Source organism: Emys orbicularis, chromosome 7, assembly GCF_028017835.1.
Source record: "Emys orbicularis isolate rEmyOrb1 chromosome 7, rEmyOrb1.hap1, whole genome shotgun sequence".
Classification (NCBI taxonomy): domain Eukaryota; kingdom Metazoa; phylum Chordata; order Testudines; family Emydidae; genus Emys; species Emys orbicularis.
In genome coordinates, this window is record NC_088689.1 from 32454140 (window position 1) to 32467993 (window position 13854).

General features: G+C 39.4%; 1 protein-coding gene across 1 annotated transcript in view; it reads left to right on the top strand.

Annotated features, from left to right (window-relative positions):
* The window catches only part of EXOC6 (exocyst complex component 6), a 176942-nt gene that overhangs the window by 135756 nt on the left and 27332 nt on the right, over positions 1-13854 (top strand). The window contains exon 20 of the mRNA XM_065408079.1: positions 9165-9238. Within this exon, the coding sequence (XP_065264151.1) occupies positions 9165-9238 (74 nt within the window). The remainder of the gene's footprint in view (positions 1-9164; positions 9239-13854) is intronic.

A 13854-nucleotide genomic window follows, 5' to 3' on the forward strand; every position in this document is an offset into this window, starting at 1 on the left:
ACATCACTGTGCTGGCTGTGATTTATGTTCTTGCTCATCGCCCTCATCCAGCTTTATTCTTTGACATTTTTGGATTAATGGCTATGACAGTGACATTTCCATTAGCACTCGGGATGTGCAAATAATTCACAAATGGCAGGTAGCTTCCTACTGTATTTGATAAATGGATTTGATGTTTTACTGACCCAGAAGTGGAGGGTATATCAGATGCATTCTGAATTCAAAAGTTTTCAGGTGTAATGCAGAAAGTTCAGTTCTTCTAAATAGCCATTTTAATTATTTTAAGTCTTAGCAACATTCCGGTATCTAGACATTTGTTCTGATTTTAATGATACTTTTTTTTTAAAATTCTTTCAGGTTTAAAAGTATATTATATAAACAGGAGAAGGAAATAACAATGGCAAAAATTTGATTTCCTGTAAAATTTGTTTCCTTCAAAAAATTGTTAGTAAATTTAGTGTTTGAAAAAGCTTCTGTATTAACCTCCCTGGAGACTGAAGTTTTGTTAGTCATAAAACGAGTACAGGGACTAATAGTTCTTGTGAGAATGGAGGAAGAGCTCTTATGGCATGCTCTGAGATTTCACAATCCTGCATTGCATTTTGAGGATCCATGCTGGTTTACATTTTAAAGGGGCAGATCAGCAGGGCTCAGCAGCGAGGTTACTTGCTCCTGATGCCAGAGAACAGAAGGACCAGATTACCTGGCTGCTTCAAGATGAACTTCCTCTGATTCTAAAAGAGGAAATTATGTTGCCAGGCCTCCCCATTTCCAAGGAGACAAGGGTGTGAGAAGAAAGAGGAATGTTAAAGAAGGCATGTTGTGACTCCTCTGTCTCCAGGAGACATTTTTTTGGGGAGGTTGGGGAACTTAATCAACCTTTCCCAACATTTTAAAAGTTTTGGATTTGATTCACGGGATGGGTGGAGGTTTTGCAGGTGTTCTTATTGGAACTGAAGTAGTTGTTTTACTCCCTATATATTATACAGTGTCTTTTATATCTGTGGTAATCTGCAGCTAGTATGAATGGGATAACTTTAGGGTTTCCCAGGTTTTTTTCTGATAATCATTATAAGAGGGGCCACTGAGGCCTGTTGCAGAAAAGCCTCCTGCTTGCGCCAGAATACGAGTATCCTGGGGGGAAATGGGGTATTTCAGTCACCTCCCGAAGATAAAACTCACAAGCTGTAGCAGGGGCAGACTGTTTGGGTCTCTCCCTGCAATGCAGTGGGTAAGAGTAGCAGGAGTTTGTTTGGGGAAGGGAGATTGCTAGGAGAGACTGAGCACTGGTTCTGGTGGAGAACCACAAGAACACATAAAAAGCTTCAGGAAAGCATTCAAACTTTTGGATTTTCTGACTTACAAACACGTTAGATGTGTGCCCACCATTAATAATATATAATCGGATGTATATGTATTTAATGTTCTATAACGACTGTCATTGCTAAAATTATTTGGTAATTTATACTGTTAAATATAAGTAGAAATGTTTCCTATCTAAGGTGACAGGAACTAAAATTGCTTTTTGAAATTAAAAACTATACCTGAAAGTATATTTAGATCCATAGCATTTGAAACCATTTAAATATATTTATTAAAATAGAATAAGACCTGCAGCAAAAGACCTGTTTGTGGGAAAACTTGACTTGCCATGGACACTGTCTATCAAAATATATATTTAAATTTGGGCTTATGCTTGGCATAATTGTAGAACTCAGGGTCTGTGGTTTAAGGGACTATAAAGTTTTAATTTAAAACATCATGCCATTCTGGATATATTGACATCAGCATTTTTTAATGAAATTGTAAGTGATTTAGAAATATTAATAACTAGAAAATTACCAGAGAGTTTCGCTATGTCATTATTTTTAAAAAGTAAAGAGCTAATTCCTGATGAAGGATTAAATGTCAGTAAGAGGCACACAAGATTTAGCAGGCCTCATAACCCACCTGTGCATCAGCCTGGCTGACTCTTAGGGCAGTTAGGCTTGTGTGTAAGAGAGAGGGAAGGAATTTGCACCCAGTCCATAAAAGGACATAGAATTGCTGAAACTGCTTGGGAGATAAGGGGATTAATGCAAATCAGCTCCTGCTGCCATTCCTGACCAACCACTCTCTCATAGATCTTCCCCTTTTTCGCCATATTGTGCCTGGATAGGGTTGCAGCTGCTTTAGGGGGAAGACATAATTTGGACCCTATTTCACTTTAGCACGTTTGCAGGTGGCCTCACATACAGACAAGAAAGAGATTGAGGAGCCAAAGCCCTGTTGTTTCTTTGCAGGAGACCGTCTCCTGCTCGATAGCCTACTCAGTCTGCTGGCTGAACTCCCCTCTCCTGGGAAGTCATGTTGGCGCTAACTCACCTGAGGTAATCCTTCATGGCAATTTGGGGGAAGAGAGGGACATCACGCATTCAATGGGCAGAGTTGGGTGGTGACTTTTAAGTGCTAGTTGACAGCCACAGGGAAGGTCCCCTCAGGGTATGTTGAGCAGCTGGAAAGTCCAACAGTGCTGCAAAGGTGCTAAAGGCTCTGTGATGCTGAAATGATTTTTGGGTCAGGATTTGGCCTTAAATATTCATGTTCTGGGGTTAAAAATTAATTTACAGTTTTGCTGTCTTGAATTAGAATCCAAGAAGCAATGCTATGAAGGTGAAGAAACAGCTGTGTTCAGTTAACTTATGACCTTAAGCATGTACCCAAATTTAAGTTTCTGTCACTTAGGTGCAAACTATTCATTTATGCTCTCAAAGTAAATGTTGAATTTCCAGTCCTGTACACTGAGCAAGTCACAGACATGAATTGATGGTTGCATATGCTTAGGGATCATTAATAGGTATAAAATAAACAGTAGATCCTGTCGTAAAATAAACAGTAGACCCTGGCATTTTGTTAAATATAGAACTACAGAGAGGCTCAGTATTATCACTGTTTACTGTAACAGATAACCTAAATTTCAGCATAGCAGAGATGTTCTTTGTCTTAAGATATAAATTAAAATAATTGTTTGTGTACTTATTGGCTGAGTTTGTGAGGCCTTACAGCTTAACTCGATGGCATTTCTGTGTTTGGATGTAACACAATAATATTTGAACGCCACGTCCAATCAATTCCAATGAGCAGAACCCTATTGATTTGAGGGAAAACTGGAAAACCAGAAGTGGGGAACACACAGAGCCCTGGCCATCTGTTTAGCACAGCCACAGCTTCAAGCACCTCTGCAATTGTCTGTAGATCAAAGAACTGGTTAATGATACTAATTAATACTTTCCAGCATAACAATACCCCTATTTCATCTCTGCCCATTCTCCTAATGGGAGAGGGGGGATGGGGAAACCTGGCATGGAGGATGGGGGGAATTGGGGCATACACACAGCCCCTGCATGAGGAGAGAATGGGGGACCCTGGTAAGAGATGGAATGGGGGAATAAGGGGAAGAGAGGTATGGGGGCGAAAGGAGGGAAGGAGGCAATAAGAAGTATGGGCGGAAAGGAGAGTACACAGAATCCCTGGCAGGGAGAGATTCAGGAGCCCTAGTATGGAGGGAAAGGGGGGGCATGGGGGAAGAGGGAAATGGCGTGCACCCAGAGTCCCCTGGCATGGAGGCACAGAGCCCAGGTATGAGGTAGGGGAACAGGGGGAGTGTTGCAGGGAGTCCCTGACATAGAGTGGGGATGGGACGGTGGCACAGAGAGAGATTGTTGGGAGGAATGAAGGAATTCAAAGAGCCCCGGATTGTACACTGAGGTTGGCCTATAAAATCTAAAAGGTTTGCCACTCCCTAGAATTTATTATTTAAATGCACATCCATATTTTATATAGAAAAGTTAGTTAAAAGAACAAAACATTCACACCAGAAAATACCAGAGTTGAAGTTGTCTGCATGATCTTAAAACTTGGCCCCCTTTTGCATACATTTTACCATCCATCTTTTAATTACATAATTGCAAATTATTTCTCCTTTGCTCCCAAGCTTCATTAAGTGTGTGGGCTGGAGGATGTTGAATGATTCAGGGTTGTGTAGTGAATGCACTCAGGTAGATTGTGTAGCTACACACACACTCAAAGATCTTAGTCCACATACACACAGAAAATGGAATTTCACTCTATTTACATATTTATGTTAAACAGTTCCATTAGTATGCTGGGAGACCTGTGAACAAAAACAGTGTGCGTGAACTAAATACTGTACATTTTCTTATGAGGTGGTCAAACCAAAGAAGATTTTTACCAGACCATCATAATGCATATATGCAACTTAATTCCCTACCAGACCAAACTCCTGAGGGTGTTTTTAATGGCAAATCTTTGCAATTTTCACTCTGTCTATCCTATACAAAATGGCTCAATCAGTTTTGATCAGAGTAAAAATAAAATTCACTCTCAGGCTAAGAACAAATATGGAGGATTTTTTCCCTGAAAGATAAAAGTATGGCAACGTTTTATCAGTATCTAGAAAGAACCCTCTAGAATGGATACACTGACAGCCTTAACTCTAGATGTTACTTTTGGTCCTCTTAAAACATTCTGCAGTATAAAATACCTAATTAGCCTCATAAAATGGTCATGGAAATGTGGTAACCCAGACAAAAATCTACTTGTCTGACCTTTCCCATAACTAGGGTCCCTTCTGGCTTCAAAATTATATATCTATAATCAGAGGTGATGCTAGTCCATTGGTGGCCCTAAGCAGGAATATTTTTGGGGCCCCACCCCACACACAATCAAAAACTGTCCATAAATTACATAACACATTTTTTGGTGATTTTCAAGACCCACCCACACCTTGTAACACTGAAACAAACACAAAAAATTAAGGACCTTTCCTCCTTCTCGCGTTGCATTATGTAATGTATGGACTGCCCCAAAAGAGTAGATCTTTGGGCTACACCTCATTTAATTCTCTTCCTTAGATGTTCTCTATGGCAAGTTGCTGAAGAAGTCCCCAATGTAAGAAACCACTGGGCTTCAGGAACACATCAAATGTAATTCCCATGAGCTTGGCACTGTATTTGACAACTGGGCTGGACAGAATTACAGTCCCAGCCCTTGGAAAAAATGGCACTCCCAGACAGTCACAGAATGCCTACAGAAGATAATTACAGGATATGTTGTCATTTAGAGTCGGAAGTAGTGAAGAAGCGTCGTTTCACAGCCCAGGAAAATATGAGATTTCCATAGGCTAGTAGGTGTGCAGGCAATATTTTCTTGATATGGTTTGTTTAAATAAAAAAGCTAATACTTTCTCTTTAAAATTTAATTTTTGGCAGCTCTCCTCCCACCAGTGCTTCAAACTTTATTTTTTTACAAAAATACTTCTACAATGAATCTTTCCCCATCCTCTGTGTAGAATGTTAGCTATATCACTGATACAGTATGTTTCCTAATACAGGAAACACATGCAACTCAGAAATCAAATATCTTGGTCACTGTTAACCAATTAGTACTAACCAACCGTTAATGAACAATGTTATATGACTTACCACACATTTCTATTGGTCTTGGATCTGGTCTAAAATGCTGATTTTTTTTTTTAATGAAAACTTTGGTTAGTGAAAATTAAACTAATTTGTATTGTAAATTAATGTATTTGTCCAAATTAATAAATTTGGATATTGCTTTATTGTCTAAAAATTTTATTTAAATTTTTCACAAATGCTTTGGCAATCACCTTTAAATGTCCTCAAGAAGGGCCTTGATCCTTGACTGGGGCCAGAGCACTACTGTAATGCAAATAATAAACTATGCCTCTAATAGTCTTACTCTACATGTATAGTTGACAGTTGCCCATTAGGATATTCTTTAGTCTCTATTTTGCCAATTTGTACAAAACATTGTATTGGTATGGTATCTGGGCCCCACTACTGCAAGCACTTTCACACATGCTTAACTTTATGCATGGGACTGCTCCATGCTGAAGTTAATTGTATGCATAGCTGCTTGGTTGATTGGGGCCATTTATTATTTTTTCTTTCCATTAGTTGAACCAGTATCTCCTTTCTGTATGTCAGCTTTCATTTGACTTTCAAAATTTTCTAGCTAACCTCTTTTCAAACCTGCATTTTACCCTTCCAGGGAGGCAATGTGGATAGGGCACTGGACTTGAGAGTCAGGAGACCTAGGTTCTGTTTTCAGTTCTGCCACTGACCTACTGTACACTTCAGTTTCCCCTCCGTAAAATTAAGACAGTGGTACCTACCTTCTTTTGTAAAATGCTCTGACATCTGCAGATGAAAAATGTTGTATTAAAAAAGTTGCAGATTTGTTGTATAACAAGGCAAATATAATCCCTCTCTTCATTCTTGAAAACAGCTAAACCATTTGTATTCAACTGTTCTTCTTTTTAAAAAATCATTCTCATTCTTAGAACAAACCTGCTAAATGTCAGCCAGGAAGGTAAAAAACAGAAAGTGACCCATTAGAATGGAAACACTTTTGCAGCCTTAAATAGTGTTGCTGTATGCACCACTAATAATTAAATAACAATAACCTAGTGTTCCATATGAGCACTACTTACTACTGTATTTAAGACAGTAAAGACCAATATTTATGAATGTAAGAACCTACTCTAGAGTAAGAAGAATAGACTTGCAAAAAGTTAACAGTTTTTAAAAAGCATGCCCATATATGATTTATTAACAATATGCTTCTTTGAACATCTCTAGTACAGCAATGTAACATAGCAAAAGGTTGAAATTTGGTGGGAAGATAATCTCCAGGTTGTAAATGTGCCTTTGGTAATGAGATAGAAACTGGGTGTGAATGTTTAAGTTATATGGCTTTGTAAAATATACTTTGTGCGTACACCCTGGATTTGTAATGTGACCTTTTATAGGCCTGCCATCATTCTATGGATTCAGTGCATGTATAAATAGCTAGGAAAGTTCAGAGACAGTGCTGGGAAGGTGTGTGGGGAAGACTTCTGCCTCCTGCTATACAATAAGTGTGGGTGTAAATGTCTTTTTCCATACAGGGTAGAAAGGTGTGTATGGAATGAGGCAAGGGCTTTTTCCTCTGACGACTGGTCATATTGAGCAATACAGAGCATTCCACTGACATCTAGCAAATAGTTGAATATGGTGAAAGAAATTCTTCATTTTTCTATTTTAAAAACGTATGAATTTCCATATGTGAAAGCTGAATTACAAGAATGTTAAGATAAAAAGGCACTTAGAAGTCAGGAAATGGCAATGTTAAGGTGCATGCAGAAACATGTACGTAGACAGCGTTGAGGCAGTCCTTGCCCCAAAGAGCTTAAATAAAGACACGATGCAGCAAGTGAATGTAACAAGAAATAGAAGGATGAAGGAAGAATAATAAGATCTTGTGGTCCAATAGCTTTGCAATGTGCACAACTTTTTGGCTCTGAATCAATTAATGTGTCAAACCCATAGCCTATGCTCTCCCTTAACATTCCTGCTCCCAGAAAGTGTCCGTTTGTTGCCTGCCTGTTATTTGCTTGGTTGGTTTTCACCCCTGTATACAGTAGACTATTCCCAATTTCCAGTCTACTTAGTATCATTAGTTCCTTTTTTTTAAAATATAAGTCATCCCCACAACTCCTGCAGCTGATGGGTCCCCTCCTCTTTGGGCACTTATCCTAACTGGGACTGGAAGGACACCATGCACCAATGGTTTTCCCACTCTGTTGCTCTCCAGAGGGGCTAGGTTGGGTCCCTGCAGCTGTCAGGTGCAAGATGGTAGAAATTCTATTGATCGTATATGAAGTGTATGCTCTGATGTCCCTGTGGTCTAGGTTTGTGACAATGCCACCAGGGTCTTAAGCGTTCAGTTATTCCCCTTTCCAATATCTCCTGCATCCAAAAGTCAGTCTCACCACCCTACAAACAGCACAGAGTGTCTGGAACTGATGATTCATTGGGGCACCTGGGCTTTTCCCCTTCCTCCAGTGCTACTGTTGTTGGGGTGGGTGAGGTGTGCTGCTGGGGTCATGTGCCCCCAAAGTCCTAGCTCCATAAAGGGACAAACAGGGATCAACTTGCCCCTGGTGGCAGTGGGTGCTGCTGCTGCATCCAGGAGCCACCTTAAAATGGCCATTCCTGCTGTAAATTCTGTGGAGAGCTTCAGCCCATGTGGTGCTCCTGAGAGGAAGGGAAGGAACTGCTGGGGCATTGTACCCAAAAAGCTCCACAAGGGGGTGCAAAGGGAGGAGCAGAAGTGGGTCTGGCTAGCACCTTGGTGCACTGCTTGTAGTGGCTCTTGCTTTCTCCTTCCTGAAGGATTCATCATCTTCCACTGGACAATTTTAATTAGATTAGATCATCCACTCTGCCTTTTTCCTAATTGTGGGTTCATTTGTGTTGCATCTTATTGTGGATTTTTAAATTAATTTTCAAGTTCCTTGTAACTTTTATTTTACAAAGACAAAATCTTCAATAAGCTGTGCCCTTTTCCTGCTTTCTTTCCTAAGTCACGAGCTTTATTTTAAACTGCCATAAAATAAGTTGTTAAAAATAAATCTGTTTTTAAAACACTTTAACAGCAAATATCAATGGTCATACATCCTACTGAAATAATGCAGGTAGTTTTTTAATATATGTTTTGGTTTTGTTTTTGTTTTTTGCGTTTTGAACATACTTCAGCCTTCCAATTTTGACAACCTACTTTGGGCTTTTTAAAGAGCAAAATTCCATTATCAAAAAACTTGTTAAAAGGCATGAGCAGACATTCCACCTCTGTTCTGATTATGGTGCTTAGAACTTTCCACCTGTTGTCTGCACATTAAGCTAACTCCCACCTAAGTGTCTGCCTTTTATTGCTGTTTGACTAGAGGTGGGATTTTTATAGAGCAGATGCTATGACAAAAGCAGATGTTTAAAAATACATTGACGGCCATGGAATTGGTATAGTTTCAAAATACTTTTGTAATCATTCACCTCAGGACAAAAGTGTAAAGTCTGCTGCTCACATGATTGGAGTATTATTACTGGTTTTGACCTTTATGTAGGATAAATGTATCGTAATTAAGGATTATAAGAGTTTAAAATGATGGAGAATGTGAATTAATAGTTATAATCTTTGATTTCTATCAAAATAGTTAATGTCTACTGCTTTGTAGTACCCCACATTTGTAACAAATAGAAGTTGCTGTTAGTTTGTTTTTTTAATTCTGCCTCCTTAATATTCCTAAATTTTGCTTACAGTGTTTGCCAGTTCTGAGCCCGTGCCAGGATTCCATGGGGACACCCTGCAGTTAGCTTTCATCGACCTCAGACAAGTAAGACATTAGTTGTTTTTTTATCTTATTAATTTCCCCCTTTTGATTAGTGCCAAAGTTGTTACACTTCAATGATCTCTCATGTTTTTAGACTTCAGTGCAACCACTGTTGAAAAACAGCAATTATTTTAAGTGGTATTAGTGGGACTCTTCCCTTTGAGTTAGTATTAAACTGTTTCCCCAGCATGATGTTAGGGGGCACTGTGCTACCAGAGGTGCCATCTTGTGGATAAAATTTAAATTGAGGTCCTCACAACTTGTTAAGATCCCATGTCACTTTTTATGCAAGAGTATACATGTCGGTGTGCTGGCCTGATTCCATTTCAGGCAATTACCTTCTGCCTACTGAATTACATCCTGCATTTTCAATTTGACATAGTATTGTTCCCTACTGCCTGTCCTAAATTGTTATGTAGAATTGTTTTACCCTGATAAACTGCTGCCACATTCCTAGTGATGACTGATTTCTAATGCTATGTCCATTTTAATTTTAAATGTCTTCAGTGATGGGCTCCAAACTCCTCCCTTGGGAAGACTGTTCCACAGATCTCACCATAAGGAAAATTTTCCAGACTGAATCTTACTTATCTTTGTTTCATCCCCTTACTTCTATTTCCTGTTCTCGTTAGATTCTTATGCTATGTCCATCATTAACAATTCATCTTCCTCAGTTTTTTTTACTTGACATTATCTTTTTTTTAAAAAGGATTTATCATATTTTTGTTTTGTTTTGTTTCACAAATATAGTTAAAGTGTTACCTGAACTGTGAAATGAATAGTTAACCAAATAAAGATGGGATTGACTTAAGCGCTACAAGGCCTTTGACAACATTATTCAGCAATGTTGCCACTTGACAAAAGTCATCTAGAAAAAAGGGGTAATCTAAGAAGGGTTCCATGCCAGATTATCTGTTTATTCACAATGTTTGCACTTCTGCATAGCTTTCTCATGGCAATCCAAATCTTCTCAAAAAATGAAAATCCTGTTGTAAAATTATTTTGCAGATAGTCTTCCCCTCACTAATGAGCAAAAAATTGGGGGTGAGGGGGAGCAGCTTTTTCAGTGATAAAATTAAAAGGTATAGGGTCAGATTCTAAGATCACTTACACAGGTTCAATGATACCTTTGTAATCAGTGAAGTTACAATGGTGTAAATCTGGAATAAGTGAGCAGAGGATCCAGGCCCATAGCCTGTGTTAAAGCTATACAATGGAAATGTGATGTCTGTGGATAAGAGAAGTGAAAGAAGAATTTCAGAAACTGCAATTCGATGTGTGGAAGTATAGTTCTCCTTTTGGTATTCTACATCAGAGGTCCTGGGTTGACAAGTAGACGTTATCCTTTGGATTTTTATATCCTCCCTTATTACTAGCGTTATAGGTGATTAAATGCCTTCCACTTTGTACTACAGTAAATAGTTTAGTTGAAGGGAAGAGAGGTTTAAAGATTGATTTCATTGTGGCACATCTTCTTTGCAACTTTCATTATCCTAAATGCTATAAATCCTTGAAGAGCCTACATTTCTTTCAGGGAAAAAGTAATTTCCAGCAGTGCAGGAGCATGGGGCGAGTATGTGTGCATTTACTATAGGAAATAAATAATATTTTTGTATGTTTAAGTACCAGTTGTTGAATATGCTAGATAAATATTTACGGTACTGCTTATACATGATTATTTAAATTGTGCTTGGATTAGCAACGTGTGTCTAGAATTCTTTTTATGCTGTATAATACTTCACAGAGTGTCTTTTTCACATACTGGGAATCTACTAAATTTCAGATATTTTATAAACTGCAAAAATTTAGGCAATTAGCTTGTTACTGAGCATCTAGCTATAGAATAGCTATAGAGTATTTTGTTTATTTGTTCTTTTATATTTCTTGTGTGTCTCATGAAAAACTCATAGGGATGCAAGTATTCATAAAGAGCGACAGTTACCTTTTAGTAAGGATTTAACACTGTTTTCCCTCTCTTCCTTTTTTGTCATCCATTTCTCTCTTAATAGGGTAGATGACAGTTCTTTTCAAGAAAACTTAGAAAGGCAACATAGCCTTTTTCAGAAACTTCTTATGAAAGGTCATGCTTCTGTTTTTTAGTTTGAATTTGATACTTCTTCATGAATTGTGGGATATGAAAGATAAGGAAGTAGGTCCACTGGTCAGGTTTTACCTGCCCACCCTGACTGTGCCCTGAGGTCAAACTCCTGATATTTGCTGTTCAGTACAGAGGAGTTGATGACAGGTAGGGGCTGATACAAGGGGGAAAGCTTGAACCATATCAAAGCTAAAAGGCAGGAGAATTGGGACTCAGTGAGAGACTGTAGCTAAAAGATGGATCAGCAGGATTGCCCTCTTTATAAAAAGTAGCTGACCTGTGATGGAAAAGACTTTATCATCCTGCCAATCACATGCTTGCTAATGGAAGCCAGTTATTTCAACAACAGTTTACTCCCTCTGTGTCGTATCAGGACAATGTATAAGATTAACAAGGATAGGGCAATGTAGTATTGGAACACTCTGCCACAAGAAATAAATCTAATTTATAAGGAACCAGCTTTGGAAGAACCAGGAGGATAACTAAGCTTTCATAGTTACTATGGGGTGCAAGGAGCAGACTGGGCAGGTAGCTGTTTCTAAAGAGCACACTGAAAGTGCTTTCCTCTTAGCAGCTCCTGATCCGCTATCTCTCCCTGCCAGTAATAGCTCTGAACAGTCAGGTCCCAGTCCTCACATTGCAAGCCCAGTTCCCCCACATCCTCTCCACAGCTGTAGGAGAAAAGCTATCAAGAAGAGCTGCACCTAGCAGCAGCAGCTTTCTGCAATCAGGTCCCATTCCTCTTCCTGATTGAGGTGCTCTCATTGTCTTACCATGACCTCATACACCCCCACCAAAAAAATAACAACTTTGTTCCTTAAGGACCATGTTTTTTCCACTAGCACACTTACAGAAATTCGATTCTGCTTAGATTCTCGTACCATTTCTATCACAATGGTATCTGAGCAACTTCCAGCAGTGCATTAAGTGACTAGCGTGTGTTGAACATGGTTCTGTCATTTTCCCTTTCTGCCTTCCTCTCTCAAGGGAAAAAGTTTTGTGTGTGGATTTTCTTCCAATTTTTATTTTATTTTTACTTTTTTATGCTGTGCCTTGTGTGTTTATTAGTGAAGGTATGGCAAAAAAACATGCCCTGAACTTGGAACGGTAAGTGATGAGGTTTGTAGTGGTTCTTAGGGGTTACCTACACTTGGATTTTTAATTTTTTTATTTAATACCATTGCAAAATATTTGTATAGTCATTCTTTTAAGAAAAGAAGGCAGAGGACGTGATGTAAAAAAAAAAGTGGGTAGTGGGAATGGAGCAGGAAGGAAATGCTGACTATGGGTTGCATACTCTTCTTCTTGATAAAAGAAATTATGAAAATATCTACATTGATTGGTGTTATTTATATAGCTACTAATGTGTGCTTAGCATTTTACAAAACCAAAAAGAGAGAGTCTCTGCCCAAAGGAGCTTATGTACTAAGACTGGACATTACGCTACAATGATAACAGCTAAGGGAAGGACAGGGGTAAGTGAAAGTAAGTGTTATGTGAAGATCATGTAGGCAACTTGTTGGCTAAAGACAAGGAATCACCCCTACATTGAGTGGGGGTGCAAATCAAACAAGGAGATCAGTAAAAGTCAGCAAGAGCCAATGGGATGATCAACATGGAGGCTGAAGTCCCAAGGGTGGAGGACTGGAAGGAGAGGAGAAAAAAGGAAACCAACATTGCTGAATGAGGATTTAGGAGACTTATATAGAACAGCAGCACTGATGCCAAACGCAGATGAGCTGGATGATATGTAATTTGAAGAAAGAAAGGGAGTGGCAGAAATGAAGGGAAACAGGTGGAAAGGGCAAGAATAGGAAATAATTATTATTAAACCTTTCTCCTTTGCCTGTTAGGTGGGACTTTTCAGGCTCAACCTGCAGCATGTCTGGTTATTCAGAGAAACCTATCACTCCTGTGAAGCCCTACCGCAGGCTGTTACGTAAAACGGATTTGTGTTTGTCTGGCTTTCAGGGAAAGGGGCTCAGAATCTCTGCCCTTCCCTCTCTCCATAGGCTGGTTTCACTGAAGTATAAGGAGCACTTCAGGCAGTCCCTGCCCAGAACAGAGGCACATGAGGGCTCCATTCCCCACACAGCTGCACCACCTTTTGATTATAGGGAGGCAGGTGAAAAATCTCTTCCCACATTCAAAAAGACTCTGGCTTGACTACATGGGACATTACTTCGCAGTAAGCCCGGGTATGAATCTACAGCTCACTAGCTTAGCTAGCCACACAGTAATGTCCTGTGTGGACGCTGCTACCAAATACTAAAAGTTCCATAGTATGCTTTTACATCCTGATCTTTGAAACAGTAGTACATCAAGCTGCACTCTGGGACACTGTGCTGTAGCAGTGTCCACACAGGATGTTACTGCATGGCAGGCTGGGGCACTGTAGACTCTCATCCTGGTTTGCCATGCAGTAATGTCCCATATAGACAAGCCCTGAGTGGTACTAGGTCTCTCCCGAAGTACTGAGATGGGTGCTAGCCATCCTGAGGGAGAAGGCAGGCATTCTTTC